The sequence below is a fragment of the Syngnathus acus genome, chromosome 9 (genome assembly GCF_901709675.1).
Source record: "Syngnathus acus chromosome 9, fSynAcu1.2, whole genome shotgun sequence".
NCBI classification, from domain to species: domain Eukaryota; kingdom Metazoa; phylum Chordata; class Actinopteri; order Syngnathiformes; family Syngnathidae; genus Syngnathus; species Syngnathus acus.
In genome coordinates, this window is record NC_051094.1 from 6416858 (window position 1) to 6433066 (window position 16209).

Below are 16209 nucleotides of genomic sequence, written 5' to 3' on the forward strand. Positions count from 1 at the left end.
TACTCTCAACTTTTGAGATGTGATGACCGCTTTATTAAATCACACGATGGATTTTTATCCAAATATTCAAGTGGGGGCTGAATTCACACACCGCCGTCGGAAGAAACAATCTGAAAAATATGAACAGAGCCGCAGAGTCTCCTTGCTACATTTATAAGTTGACCACAAACATGCAAAGGACTGAAATCCCGGAAGACTACGGCAAGATCTCTCTTGGAAGACCTGGAAACTGCCAATATCATTGTAAAGATTCAAAGGGGAAAAGACACGGCAGCGATGCAAACGCCAGTGGAGTAAATGCCTCCAAATTGTCTCGCCAACTGTAAAGGAACAATGTCAGACTTGTTCAGCCAAATCTTAGACAGCATGGATTACAACTCTGCACCAATTCCTGCTGGAAAGCTTGCACTCGAATAAACCTGAGGATTTGGAAACAACGCACCGAGAGAATCGGTTGTCGTTGCCATGAATCACATCGAAGCTCGTCTCGGGTTCAAGTCTTATTTCTGTTATTTCCACTGCTATTTTTTGTGTTTCAAGGCTTCCCATACTGCTTGTTTGCTCTTTTTACTGACTCTCTCGGTAATCTTCTCTTTAGCAGGTGATTCCGCCTCATTTATTCCCGCTTGGCCCCTCCCATTGTCGATTGAAAATCGTATTCCCGCATAAGGAATCGTTGCATTTCCTGATGACTCCGTAGACTATCCATGCGAGCGCAAGGCTGCCCTCCCCCTCCCCCCTTGCTCAATTATTACCTTCCCTCCCTCTTATTTGGCCTCCTCAATTGCACGCTGTCTCTTTGATAAGCTACCCATTCCCCTTCCTCGCCACCCTGTTAGCGCAAAAGAGAACTGGACAAAATCCATTATATTTTATGAAGTTCTCATTTATGCCACCCTCATTTCAGATTGATATTCTTTTTTTAAACCGACTTCACACAAATGAGGGGACGAGGAAATCAATTGGAAACGGTATTCTCCTAATCACACGATCTGATTCTCGCAACGGGCCTCCCACGGCGCTAATGCCGATGGTGTGCCGAGTAACTATAAAGACTTGGCATTTATGATCCTTTAATGGTTCGGCCTTGGTTAATTCCACGCGGGCTGTGCGGCTCCCCTGCGATGTGCGGCAAAACTCTATCTGTAGCACGGCTCTGCTTGCTAAGCTATTGTCTTGTTGGTTACAACAAGAAAACCAATTGAGCTCTCCAGTCTGGGAGACGTTTTACACCATTTCACTTAAGTTGCCATTTTGTTAGTTGAGGATTATTACAGCAATATGTAGATGCTGAAGCAGTGCCTTTGACAATTATAAACATGCACTTATCAAAAGCTAGCTGCTATTTTGAGCATGTGCTGTAAAATGGTCATGAAAGCTACCTAGGAATTTTTTGGTTGCTTGCTCGATGATTCTCTACACCAGGGGTGTCAAACTCGTTTTTTTCGCGGGCCGCATTGTAGTCATAGCTTCTTTCGGAGGGCCGTTATGACTGTCAACCCAAATCAATGTATGAGCACCTCATATTATATGCAGTAAAAGCTACAAAACAAACTCGTTTTCAAATCAGACGAGTAAAATCTGGTCAAATATTTATTAAATTTAAATACTATTAAAAGTGAAGACAATTTGCAATTCTAGTAATGACACGATTTGATTGTCTTTGCGGGCCACATAAAATGATGTGGCGGGCCGTATCTGGCCCCCGGGCCTTGAGTTTGACACCTGTGCTCTCCACGATTTTAAAATCCCAGCGTGACACTTTTTCAAAGTCCCAAACAAAGTTGTCTGTAGAAAAGACATGATACATTACTGTGAAAGTACTTCTGAACACAACAAACTTTGTATTTGGCTGTGATTGTCTTTGGATTGTCTGAACTCAAACTCAAAAAAACTCAGTTAGGCCCAGTTATGTGTGTGGCCCGCTTGCGCTAGCACGCCTCTTCTAACTCGCATTCTCCTGATTGAAAAGTGTTGAAATCACCTTGTTTCCGTTAACCGTCTTTTCGTTTGTGAGCTTTTCCATCAATCAGTCTTAAGACATTGCCTCCTGATTGAAAAGTGTTGAAATCACCTCGTTTCCGTTGACCATCTTTCTGTTTTTGAGCTTTTCCATCAATCAATCTTAAGACATTGCCTCCCTCTTGCATATGTGCTGTGTTTGTTACGCTCACAAACAGTCCCTCTGTGTCTCTCCATCTTCCTGTCAAGCGCGGCTCTTTTCTTCTGCCAGTGATTAAGTCCAAGGTCGACTCTATTGGAAAGTTGATGTTAAGAGAGCCGCTCTTGGTGGCGGCGAGGGTTCCTCCCGTCGCTCTGAGATGACTTCCCCTCTGCCTCCTCATACATCAACCTATCATTGCCCCAAGACAATGTGGGACTCATACTTGTTTCTTTTCCCCCCCCTCCTGTGAAAAGTCTTAATGTCTGGGCGAATGAGAGCCGCCCTGGGACATAACAAATGACGAGGCTGTTGAAGAATGTGTCAGAGATGAAACGACATATATTTTGAGGCTGTGATAGCTTTGTGTCGTCTCTCTGATGTGCACAACTGGGATTTTTCTGGTCTTAATTTGGGGCCTTGTAGCTCCATTCAGCCGTGCTGCCTCGGCGGTTTTGTTGTTCCGCGCCACAGAACGTTGGGACCTTTGATAAATATTCTCTAAATTTGAAACAACCGGACCACAATACCTCCAGCTTTCGATGTGCTTTTCGAGCGTATAAAACAGTCTGCTGTGGGACGGGGAGGCTATTTAATTTCAGAACCATAATTATAGGTTTTATTCTTTGTGGTGGCGGTGCAATGGTAATATCAATATATTGAATTTATTTTCTCCATAAGTAATAATTGAAATAGATGTAATCCGGCCCAAGGGGGTCAAACGTCCACCGTCATAAAACTGTTATACTCTTTTGGGCTTCTTCTGTACAGTTGTCCCCTCTGCAGAACTTTTCCCGCTTTTGTATAAATACCATTGACGTGGAATGTCGACACAGCAATATTTGAAATTCTGTGGTAGTGTTAGAAATGTAAGGGACAGAGATACCAGAGGATCTTTGGATGCTCCCTATTGTTCAGGATCTCTTTTGAGTCTTTTGTATGGCGCCGTTATATTGAATGATGCAACTCTCCCATTCATCCGCACTTGGAACGAGAGATTTCTCCGCCTGTCTATTTGGCGTCAATGTCATCATAACTGCATGTTGTTGTTGTCTTGAAGCTTCTGCTATCAGGACCCCCCCACATCGAGTCATTTTTCCAACTTGCATGATATGTTCGGCTCAGTTATTATACCAGACGCGCTCCTTGAGTAAGCACCTTAACGTAAACACAAAAAGTAGAGCGAAGCTTTTTTTTTTTTTTTGCGGTTTCTTTTTTTAGTTCTATTGTTGTCATTACCATTTTTTTTTTTCTTTTGGCTTATCATCCCAGATTCCCTTTTGAATGGGGATAAACAAAGAAAAAGCCAAAGAAAACACAAACCACATGGGGGAAGCGAGGGATTGAGGCAAATCAACGCATGCCAAGCCACGTTGACACACTCTAACCCAGATGTCTTCCATTTCTTGTACTTTACTCACTCTACTATCTATCCATCCATTTTCTACTCCTCATCCTATTCGGGTCACGGTGAAATTTTGTTCCTTAAAATTTGAACTCCCAAGTTGTTTGACTTCCAAACTTTTTTATTTTCCCACAAGTCTCGTTGTAATTGCTTTGGAGGTCTTTCACTGTGACATGCGCCTCGCCTTCACTTGCCCTCCTACAATGGAAGAGTGATGTCTGGCTTTGCCATAGTCTGTCGACACCTTATCTCGCGTCCCCCTCCATATTGGTGCACTGGAAATACATTACCGCAGTGACCTGTGTTACACCGATAACCTCGCCTGGAAACAAGCGAATGAACTAAATGCATGTCTGTACCTATTGCTATATGAAATAAAATGTGTGCGTGTGTGTGTGTCTGAGCGATTGCATACTTGTCCCAGAGGTGGAATTGGGGATAACTGACTGGAGTGAGGGGGGCAATTTGAGGACTAAGAGGGGCTTTTGGAGCAAGAAAGGTTATAGAGGTTGGCAGGGGAGAAGGGGGGAAGGCGCTGAAAATGGAAATAATAATTTTCTCTGCTCCTGTAAGAAGGAGATTGGGGGATTTATATATATAATGAGTAAAGAAGAGCCTGAGGATGATGTTTTTTTTTTTTTTATGTGTGTGTGTGTGTGTTGCAAGAGTAATTGAAGAATAATTCATTTAGCTGTCAGACGTTTTAATCCACAGACGGAGGGGTGACGCAATGAAGGGGTTGTTGACCTCCAGTAGGGTTGGGCGGGTGTGTTGCTTCTTGTCTGGTTATTGGCCAAGCTGGTGCCACTGTACTGTCTGGCTGCCAACCAGCGCTCTTTGTTGTCTGCGCGTTTGTGAGCGCACATACAAGTGTACGCCGAGCCCCGCACGAAACAGTGCTCGCTATCTCCTCCTCGAGCCTTTCCTCACTACTGAGTTTGTTATCAACACTTGCACATGTGGGATTAGTGGCTGAAAGGGAGAAAAAAGGACTGTGGCGGAGGAAATAAGTGATAGACAGTACTGTAGATGGGTGTATGACAGATAAAAACACACACGTACACACATCTATCCATCCCGACCTAGACAATAGAATTTATTGCTTGATATTAAACGTACAATAAAAATATGACTTTTCCAGTTCATGCATTTCTTTCTCTCACTCTCTTCATATTAATATCACAATGCTGAACATTGGATTGGATTTTGTTGGAAATCCACTCAAATTATGTCTACAGCACTTTTGACAGTCAACTGAAGATTTAGGTTTTTAGAATTGCTCAGTTGCTCAATTCACAAATACTAAAAACTATGACTCATTCAGGTGATGCAATTCTGATCAATATGCAATAATGATTTATCACGTGGGCAAGAGTGATTTGATCTTGTCTCACGGAACTCTGCAGGACATGGTTAAGAAGAAAACAAAAGTGTGTATGCATGAGTGCCCACTTGTAGCCACGTAGTGACACGGCTACACTCATCTCACCCCTTTGGCCTCCGTCGCGTCCTGCCTGACACCGTCTGCAACACATGAGGGCGTCTGAGCGGAATGCGTAATGGCGGCCGGGCCGCCGCCGCTACAACAAAACAGTCGCGCTTGTTGTGACTTTGACTTCCTCTTCAGAACTTTGGATGACTGTCGGAAACTTAAGTCCGGCATTTGCTGTGCACAAAGTTTTGAGCAAAAGTGTCTCTTCCACGACGTCTTTTTTTTCCTCAATTGCTAATTCCGAAGATAACATTTTTATTGTCATTTTTTTTATACCCATCTTTAACTCCTACGTCTTAATTTTTTTGCCAATAGTGTCACATTCTCATTTATTCTAAGGTTTTCTATAACTCAACAAAAATGGTGTTTACTTTTCAGGTGTTATTTTGATAAGCTCCATGTTGACGTGTTCACAGGCATCATGTTGGTGAACACTGCAAATACAACAAGCGCTTGTTTTACCAGCCAGCTCTTGAATAGAATCCTTTGTGGCCATATTTAGAATACTAAGTATCAAATGGATGTACACTTTTTGCGACACTATAATATAAGCCCCAATACTCAGAGGATTTATGTTTTAAAGCTTCCAAACCACTGTGGTCATGTAAACATATACCCCCAAAAAAAAAATTATTTTTATCAAGGAACAGTCTCAAACATCCCCATTAAATCACAATTTGAATTAACCAAACTAATGGTTCCAAAAGCAACGCTCGCTCATGTAGCCTTGCGGTTATGACATCACATCCTCTGCATGAGGTCCCCTAGCTTCCTGCTCAGCAAGGCTTGACGCTTGAGGTTGAGCAAATAAATGCTGTAATAACGCAAGAGTTGTAAGTGAGCGTGGACTACTTGGCCCTATAACACCGTTTAATGCAATAAAGTGTCAAATCACCCGCCTCTAATATTGAACTCCCCACGCTTGTAGCCAAGAGAGGGTGTATTTTTAAAAGCGTGTGTTATTTTTCTTTAATTTCAAACGGCGCGTTGCGTTTGACCTCAGACTCTCATTCTTCCTGCCTGAGAGAGCCTCTAATTGAAGCCGAGCCAGGAGGCGCACCCCCTCCTGTCACGCGGGCCACATTAAATAATACTCATTTCAGAAAAACATGTGCTGCTACACCCGTTGTCTCATGTATGAGACGTTTTCTCATCCGTCTCTGCGTGTGAATCGATTGCATGTTTTTGGGCCGGAAACAACGGAGAAATTGTCCATAATTTATATCCAATTTAGCAGATTTAATAGTGCTTTGGCGCACATTGTACTCGGCATAATAAATTCCCCCCCCTGTTCTTTTCAATCTAAATTTAAATTAAAATCATGCCTTTAAGACATAGGAGTATTGGTTGTTAATTTACTGATTGGAGATGAAATTATTTTTGGCGGAAGGGTTGATTCATTGGAGCAGCGTGAGTTCATAATGCGCGATTGTGTTCTGAGAATCCTCATTGTGTTTGTGCACTTGAGCGTGCGTCCACGCGCCGAACTCGGAATATTCATAAAAATCAATGCGTGCATTAATTTGAGCGCCAGCCTGCGTATATTCATGGGTGGGGACACCAGGCTGGCCTCAGAGCAGCTGGATTTTGCAGGTTTGGCTGTTTTTATGAATGGCATGAATAATTATCCAGGTGTAGCTGCCAACTCGGGGGAGACGTGATGAAGTCTGCGTGGTCACAGGCGGTAGAAAAAGAAAAACTCTGAATCCACCCTCACCCCCTCCCCTCATTTTTTTTTTTCCAAAGTCGATTTTTCTTTCTACCTAAATCACCGGCTTTGTTTCCCTTCACCGCCGCGCTCACCGTTAGTTTGTTTTTCTTCCCCTGCGCGTATATTCCTGTGACACACAAAATGAACTATTTCGCGAGTGGAAGTGATTCAATACGATTGGAGCCGTTAAAACGTTTCGAGTGAAATTAATGTAATCTGTCAACTATGGGAAAACAAAGGCCGGCTTTGCGTCCCGTCACCTGATGTGGCTCTGAGTAATTACTGAAAGCTTGTTCTTTTTTCATACATCAACTTGCGGAGATGGATGAACAAAGTTCCAGTCTTGGCTGCCTCCTCCCTTTCGCCAACACATACATTTTCTATTTTCGCCCACCAAGCTACACTACGGGCCAATCCAATCCGACCGCTGTTGGCCCCATTTCCCATTGGTTAGCCACATCAATGAAATTTACTCTATTGGCTGGATTCAGAGCTCAGTTTAGCCGACATAAGCAGTTTTAAATTTGGTGAGCAAATACGATTTTTGTCCTCGGGGGGGATTTCCTGAAGGTTTAATCACGTTAATAAATATGCATGTGTGAGGAGATGTAATGGTCACGTGATAAATCTGATTGGATATAAGTGACACACACACATGGATCGGGTTTATTGGGCATGAATAATTTGTTATTTGATTCGGCATTGGCCACAGGGGAACGTCGCAACTTTTTTTTGTGTTTGCTTGTCCGCATTCACCTACGCTGGCCTTCCATCAAACACCAGCCGCTCACCCACTTGACCTTCTTATTTGTCACATACACACTTATTTGTCCACACATGCAAACACACAAGCTGTTTGTTTACCTCACATCTATTCAGCATATACATACAGACGTCTCCGTGTTATCACAACATTCTGTTTCATGTTTATTTCATGGTGAAGAAGACCTTTAGAACAGGCGATGCAATTATATGGCCAGTTTTAGAACGGTTAGCGGAAGACGCTTTCTCACGTCCGCTTGGTTGACTCAATGAGCCTCTGCCCCCCACCCCCCACCCCCCCGTGCGTTCACGCTGCTGCTTTATATGTCAAACCTATGGAGCCAACAGTCGTGCTCAGTGATCTAAACACCCAACGTGAGCTTGTTTTCTTTTTAGCCGTGGCCGTGACATTTCGCACCCCCGCCCGCCCTCCCCGGAGGCCGCCTGGAATATCACTCCTCTGACTGGTTGACCCCCCTCCAACATGCGTGCAGTTAAATGTGCTTCATTCATTTTCCCAAAGCCTGTTTTTTTCACACATGGTGGGTGTCAGGAAGCCAAGATATTGACTTTTTTTTTTTTTTTAATCCCGGGACCTCTTTGGGAGTATTCAGATAGGAGCGAGGGCTGATTTAAAATTGGGGAGATGAAAGGAAAGGGAGCATACATAGTATTGGCTCAGAAGTCCTCACAGCAGTTATGGAAGCACATATTGGAAAACTAACAAAGTCGTATGAGACTAATTCTTATGCTTTGATGGCTTAGGATGGAAGTGTTTGGAGCACCCATCCAGCCATCACGTTCTATTTAATTGGTTTCTCTATGCTTAACATCACAGAAGAAACACAATGACCAATTTTCAAATGGATGATTTTTTTTTTGTCAGCGCTCCGGGAGTTAAGTCTCCAGTCCTACTTTTAGTCACACATTTGTCTTTTTAATAAAGAAAAATAACTCTGTATTGTATTCAAACATAATAATAAGAAATGACTGACCATCACCACCAAACCTTGATGCTACTTTTATGTTTTCAGCTACGCAACCTGACCGTGCTGGACTTGCGGCACATCTCAGAGCTGAACAATGAGACGGTAATGGAGGTGGTGAAGAAGTGTCGCAAACTCAGCTCTCTCAACCTCTGCCTCAACTGGAGCATCAATGACAGGTATGTTCAGCCTGTTGTTGACAGTCTTATTTTGGATCACGTCGATGCCGACTGATAATCATGTAAGCGCTAAGAGTAAAAGAAAAATAATATGGCTGAGATGAGGCCATACAACCATAGCATGGCAAAAACAAACCATAAAAAAGCAAACTAGCTGCCTTGCAGCTAAAGCAAGCAAGCCATTTTTTAAAATAAATTGTAATAAATCCAATTAAGAAAAGTAAATGGATCGAGAGGATTTTCCCTAATGTTCTTTTAATGACTCATTAGTGTCATGATTGACAAATAATGCTTGATAAATTTTTGATGGTATTTTCTACGAGCTGACAGATTTAAGCCATTATTAAAATATTCTAATTGCATCACCACGGTAAAATCCAAATTGCTGATTTTGTTTTTTTTGACTGTTGGTTGTTTGAAGACACATTTCATCCTGATCGATAGCTCTATATGGTCACATTACACAAAATGTTTCCTTAATGATAACATGGATGTTTCATTTGGCTGATTAACCTTTTTAACATACCCGCTGAACGGAAGATCATCGCACAAACACACACAAGAATCCATCTAAGAACTGATTTAAAAAAAAAAGAAAATGTTCCAAAGCACATTTTCTTTTGTTTCTTTGTCCCTCTGGTCATCAGTCTCCTCTGCTCCCGCCATCTGCTTTGGGAGTCGAGGGGCTGCGCAGTATTGCAGCAACAAGAGTAAACCATCTCCTCTTTTATTTATCACGCTGTGTTTTATTCATATGTTTCAATTTAATCTATCGATTTGCAGCTACGGTTGTTGCTCCTCCCGCCGACTGCGCTCCCACTCCGACTCGGGAGTGTGAACACAATATTGAATTTTAACGCGGTGCACATAACGTGTGTGTGCGGAATCATTCTTGCATTAAGTTTGCGGCAGACATGTGATGGGGAATGTGATGCTACCTCTACCTCCTTTCAATCAACAAAACATGAAGTTTGGCGAAAGGCTCGAAAGGGTTCCACACAGGCGCCCTCGCACGCGCACACACATAACATGGTGCCTTGATGCCGTAATGATATTTACTGAACTGGCCCGTGGGCTCAAGACGTGCGTGTGTCTGACAGGAGCTGCCCGGATCACCTGTGGGAATATTGGAATTTATAATTGGTTTAGTGTGTGTGTTTGTGTAGCCTCACGTGCTATTGCGTGTCTTAGCTTTGAGGGTGACTGAGCCGGTCAGCCATTCTTGATGAATCTTCCACCCTCCATCCCCCAAAGGAGGATTTTTTGAAAATCCTCAAGTTGTAGGTGCAGTTTACTCTTTGTGCCTCCTGGCCTTTTTCCGTGTGGTTATTGTTGCGCATACGCCAACGTGTGCATGTGGGTGTGTATATTGTGCACATGCCCACTGCTGCTCAAGGACTGAAAGCAAATAAAAGCCTTCCAGTCGTAAGATACTTTATTGTTACTCTTTACAGTCGCACGGCTCGAAGCGTGAAAGCGGTGGCGGGTTGGGGTGGGGGTGCTCATATTTAAAGGGTGTGTATGTGTGTGAGTGTGCGTGTGGATTTAAAGGTTCAATAAGTATAAACTGCCACACCAGATCGGGCTATATATTTTGTGGTGCCTGCTTGCATCATCCTAAAAATGTGTTTGAATGTTCAAACCCAGTCAGGTAAATAGTGTTGGAGGAAAGGGGGTGTTTTTTTTGTTTTTTTTCCCTTTCTTGCCAGTGCTGTCAGGCCTGCATGGTTGCATCATGCATGGTTAGAGCTTGTAAGCCACTGTGTGATGACTCACAATGCACAACAACAGATTCGATGAAACACCTTTTAGAAACACCTCTGGAACTAAGTTGGACTGACACTTGAATATACAAGCACAATATCCCAGTTTCACCCAGTAATGAATATTAAACACAAGGAGGTATTTTCCACAAAAGTACAAATAAAATTATTTTTTGTTGTTGCTAAAAATCAACCTTTAATGCAGATCAATTACTTTTTATTGCTCTCACAACAATCTACTCGGCTAAACTAGCAAAAAGGCGGAAAAATGATCATCACATACATTTGAAGGATTTGATAATTGTTAAAAATGAAAAAGAAGACCAAATTAATAAACAGACTAAAGGTTGTAAGTTAAGGCCGTCGCAAACTGCAGACCCTTGCACGCTAACCCACCAAAGAGGCTACAAACCGATACAAAGTGGGTTAGCTCTCTCTAGCTTTTCGAGGTTCTCTGCATCACGGCCGCGCACACAGTTGTCGTGATGCATACCGACATCTCTCACTCTGGCGTCAGAGTAAAGACCGAAATGACTGGAGCCCTCTTCACAATGGTCCTCTGAGGGCACAGCGGGGTCAGAAGTAGTGTGAATGCTTCAGTGGGGTAGCGCTTGGCCAGAGGCAGGTAAACAGGCGCAGGAAATGACCCCTTATTTCCAGGATCAATTTGTCCCCTGATAAGAGGCCATTGGAGAGATACAGCCCTGTGGGTGGTAAAGTACTTGCTCATTTTTCTTTTGCCGCCTCTTGGTTTTTTTTCCCCTTTCCCTTCTCCACTCGTCTTTCATTTCTTGCCAAAACAAACACTGCGCACTCCGGATGATCCCCCCCGCCCCCATCCTTCCGGGTAATGGTGGCGAATGGCATCCATGTAAGAAAGCGAGATGAACAAATCAAGACTTTGCAAGCGTCGCGGGCCAATGGGCAGATTGCGACAGTGGGACGTCAATTTTTGGTCACTGTCATTTCTCGGCGTGAGAGGATAGAATAGGCTGCATGCGGTGGCGTCGGGCGAGCGGGCGGGCCCATCATTTCCCGGCATCGTCTCGAGCCTTGATAGCGGGCCAAAATGGAGGGGACGTTTTTCAAATTTCACAGTTTGAAAATTGGGAGGGAGCCATGATTAAATTGGACTAGCTGAATAAATGGCTGACTTTTCACGATTGGTGTTTTTATGCCATCTTCGAGCCTTTGTGTCGGGCCTATAATGGATTTATTGTTTTCGCTGTTCACACTGTTTGCTTTTGTGTTCTTTACAACGCTTTTATTTGTCCAGAGACCTGAATTATTCTCAGAGATATTAAAATTTGATTTGTACAAGCAGTTCTTTCTCATTATTACGCCGTAAGAAAGAAGTGATTTAAAGCAAGCTGAGAGACATTTTTAATGATTTTTCTTTCTGTGTAATCATTGGTGTTTTTAAAATGCCAATGATGTTAAATACCTGTGTTTGCATGTGCGTGTGAGTGTAAGACCTTCACAATAAAGCAAACAATAGAGTCAATAGAGTAGTCAGACAGTCTTGCATTTGTTTTTAAATTTCATATTTTTTATGAAATTACCTTGTGTATGAATTGTATTCTATAAATAAAGCTACCATCCCAATTTAGGAATAAACTTTCTAGGAAATGGATGGTAAGTTGTCTGGTTATAAGTGGTTTTCTCTTAGCATGGCTCGTCCTAACTTGTTTGTTTGTAGTATTTTCAAACAGGAAAGCAACAATTAGAAGTAAGCTATTATAAAGTCAGTACTTTGCAAAACTCATTCAAGGTGAGCCTTGCTCGCAAATTGTGGAATGCACTTGAGCTAAGAAGTTTTGTGAGATTTTTAAAAAAGAGCAGTCATTTTGTAAAAATCATTTTTCTTGTATTTTTAGCCAAGCACTTTGTAAGTCAAGTGCGAAAAAGTCCAATGTACTCACTTACTTAGTTCAGTCAACTTCTTTATTTGAGTTTCTTTGTGTTGTTTTTTTCCCCAACTTGTTTTCTAAATGCCAAGCAAAATGTCAACCGAGCCCTTACCAGGGAGCGACAGACATTTGTCTTCGTCTTGTTACTCTGCCATCTGTCTCTCCAGATTTGAGGAGAGGTGCTGAGGGGCGTTCTCATGTCCTTGTCACTTCTTTTTTTCGGGTTCCTCTGAAACCTTCATGCTTGCATCAGTGCTTTCTGATCCTCAGCGTTCCGTGCGACAAGTCATGGCATGGACCATATTACAAATATAAGTCATTGTTTAATTACTTAGGTGTGGAGTGATGCTGCAATGGGTTGGGGGGGGCTCTGAGAAGCAGTTTTGTTGCTCGGTTGTTAGACGTGACAGCAAAACACTTGTTCAATGAACCTCAAACGGCCAATCAGCACGTCACCATGCGTTGTTTTCTCCATCTTAGTTTCTGGCTGTTTTATTCTCACACTCCAGTTGCTTCTCTCTGTTCTTTACCCCCTCTCGCTGTCAAGCACACAAACACTGAAGTGATTATTTTTGGCAGGTTGCGTGTGAAGGTACGCGATGACAAACACGCTGCCGCGATGCTTAATTTTGAGGAATGGCGGCGTCAAACTGATGCCTTGATATAAGTATTCAGGATGGAGACACAATAAAGGCAAGGACTTTTTTTTTTTAAACTTGCGGTATTGCTTAATTAAACATTTTAAGTTCTCTATCTGTTGTGAATTTTCTTCATTTTCTTCGGTTTTGACACTTATGCAGAGCACAGCTGTGATATGTACGCGCTCTCATCTAAAAAAATGAGTCGGAAGCCTGACGCTGAAATCCATATTAACTGAATTGTTCACCCACGACGCTAAGAATTATTGTCTCAATTTTGTCCAAATACATTTTTTTTCCCCTGGATGACATTTTACAACGCTCCCCTGTTTTAGGTCATGTTTTCTAAATTGTCATTGCTTTGGTCGATTACCAGTGCCAGAGAAAAGACAGGATAGCAATAAAGGACATGATTTAAAGATGCAAAATGTTTTTCCCCAAAGAAGATCGCTGCTGAGAGTGATTTTCTCTTATTAGATATTTTTGCTTTTATCCAGCTTCGCCGCTTTCTGGATATTATTATGGTTTTCATTTACTTCCACTCTCAAGGTGACTTCCCTGTTAAACAGATTTTTCTTCCAACCACTGAGTTTGTAAAAGTCAATTCCAAAATGTTCCACTGCCTAATTTTCAGACTAGTATTCCATTTTGGGGGGGGGGCATTCTTTTATCAGGAACGCAAAGGCCACGATTCCTTTCAATTGTGCCCTTCCTGATTTTTATTTATTTCGGTGCGTTGTGCAACTTTGAAACTAGTTTCAATTTACCACCCAAAATCAGCAGTGCATGTCTCCCAGTACATCTATTTGAGCATATATGTAGATACTCTGGTTTTTGTCCAGGCCGCAGTAGGCATGCATTTCTATGTATATTTCTAGACACTTGCCTGTGTGTGTGGTTTTAAGTACACATGGCCACAAGACTCTGTGAGTGCCGCCAAGGAGCTTGGCTTCATTCCTCAACCCTGTGAATGTCAAGACTGCATCCACTCACCCTGCAGATGGTTCCTTCTGTATGTTAAAACCCATTGGAGTCGCCTAGAATCAGTGTGTCGGCAGCTAATATCATCGTGTTCTTGTGAAGTGCTCCAACGATCAGCAATAGACGTGCATGGTCACCGGGCCCCAATGAAAACACAAAATACAAGCCTAAAATGAGTTTCCCAACTGTTTGTAAGGTGTGCTTTCGCTAGTCCATGTCCAGTTGTAGGGATCTGATGAGCCCGACTTTGAATTTCAATTGCTTTGAGGAGTGGTGAGACAATCCACCAGCAGAGGGCAGCGGTGCACATTTTGTGATTGATCAACATATTTTTAGTCGGATAATCTGAAGAATACAGTTGAACATTTATATCTGGTATTGCCTTTTGGCATTGTGGCCTTTTGCGTTCCTGAATAACAAAGGAGTTTATTCCGATATTTTTTAAGTAAACCACCCCAACATAATGGAAAAGCCAGTTCTGTGTCTGGAATCAAATTATTTTTATTTCTATTCAGTCAGTAGGGAAAAAATACAGAAATTGTTGCGAGCTAGGTCTCTGAATGAATTAACTTTGTGTTCACATGCAACTATGGTTGGTATTGTCGTGGCCAGGTTGTTTGGCTTCCAGGTGGCAGGCAGGCACAAGATTCTGTGGCTTATTATGCTCGTCCATACCGTGAGGTCAGAGCGCCGCCTGTGTAATCTAAATGGTAAAGAGAGCATTGCCCTTGTTCCACCATGTTGGAGCCCTGGCATTTGGCCCGGGTTTGAGGACCAAAGCTGTAATTTTCCTTCTTCCTCGGTTCTCTTGGGGGAGCCCTTTGGAAAAGCCATGTCGAAAAGTCTTCTTTTATAAGCTTATCCTTTCATGTCCTCTTTCCTAATCATCAATTGCGTGCATTTCCACGTGCCCTTGTTCTGTCCTGCTAGCATGTGGTATGAATTTTCCGTGCTCTCCTTCTTTATTATCGTAGCGCTTTTATTGGTACCATCCCTCTCCTTTGTCTTCCTTCCTCCGCTCACTTCCCTTCTTCCTTCGCATCCTCTCACTGCAGTTCCCTCCTCATCTATTAACCCCACGTACCTCCCCGCAGCGTTCTCCCGGTTGCCGCGCGCCGCTCTCGTCGGCATGATCTCTGCTTTCTTACCCACGGCACATCCGCCGCCCCGCAAATGAGAGTGCGAGAGCCAAAGGGAGCGCATGATGCAAGGTCCAAGGAGCAGGGTTTAATGAAGCCGGCCTAAATGAATTTACTGCTTCCCATTGAGCCGCTGGCTCCCAAGCGGCCGACCCTGCCGTTGTGTTTCGGGCCGCTCGCTCCGTTCTGCTACCTGTTTGTCACACCTCTGTAATTAGCTGCCGCTATTGAGGAGAGTAATTGCATTTTAAAGCCGCGCTCTGTTATGGGAGCCTCAAAAGCGAACATTTTCATGCAAATGTTTCCAAATCAAGGCCCAAATGGAGAAAATTACCCATGGTGTCGAGTGCTGAAAAAAAATACACGCAGGTCATTTTCTGCCGACGACGAAGAAAGGAAATTGTGTCTGTCATTAAGCGGATGGAGGACGTCTGCTTAGATTTGTTCACTGGGATATTTGTATACAAATCTCAGGGGATAAACAGAGAGAATGTCTTTGCTCCGAGACTGATTTACTGTTTCAAATTGCTGTTTTAAACAGCGCTCTGTGATGGCAGTTTGAAAGTAAATTGGACTTATTATTAACTGCTGTTGTTGCTCACCTGGTTTGTATTAGACGGTCCTGGGGACAAATACTGTGCTGATTGCTATTCCTAGTGTGTGTGTGCGTGTGTGTGCGAGTGTGTGTGTATGTGTGTGTCTGTGTGGTCTCACGAAACCTGCGAGTCAGGTGGTAGTTTGTAACCCCTCCGGTTTTAAAGGAACTCTGCAATAGTGGTAAATAATTAGCAAACTCTGAGGAAGTTTGCAAACTAGTTCCACGTTACCAAATGTAGCTTTGATAAACTGAACACGAATGCTAAAAATGAAGAAAAAAAAAACTTTGCCGTCAAGTTCTCAAATAGTAGTGAGACAATTAACATCTATTTTGGTTCCCGCCATGGTTGTTGAGTCGAACTAATTCATTGCGTGGATCTCCTGTTATGCAGGACTTGGCCACAGGGTGGCAGTGCATTGCAGTTATGCAGAAATAGAGGAGTTTCACAACTACTTTAAGTCCCTTGGTGAGCTGCAGTAATATC

General features: G+C 42.9%; 1 protein-coding gene across 3 annotated transcripts in view; it reads left to right on the forward strand.

Annotated features, from left to right (window-relative positions):
* fbxl17 (F-box and leucine-rich repeat protein 17) overlaps positions 1 to 16209 on the forward strand; it is a 146780-nt gene that overhangs the window by 49397 nt on the left and 81174 nt on the right. For all 3 annotated transcript variants that reach the window (XR_005098725.1, XM_037258431.1, XM_037258432.1), the window contains one exon: positions 8566 to 8696. Coding sequence is in view for 2 of the 3 variants with exons in the window: in XM_037258431.1 (XP_037114326.1) it covers positions 8566 to 8696 (131 nt within the window). In the remaining variant the exon portion in view is untranslated. The remainder of the gene's footprint in view (positions 1 to 8565; positions 8697 to 16209) is intronic.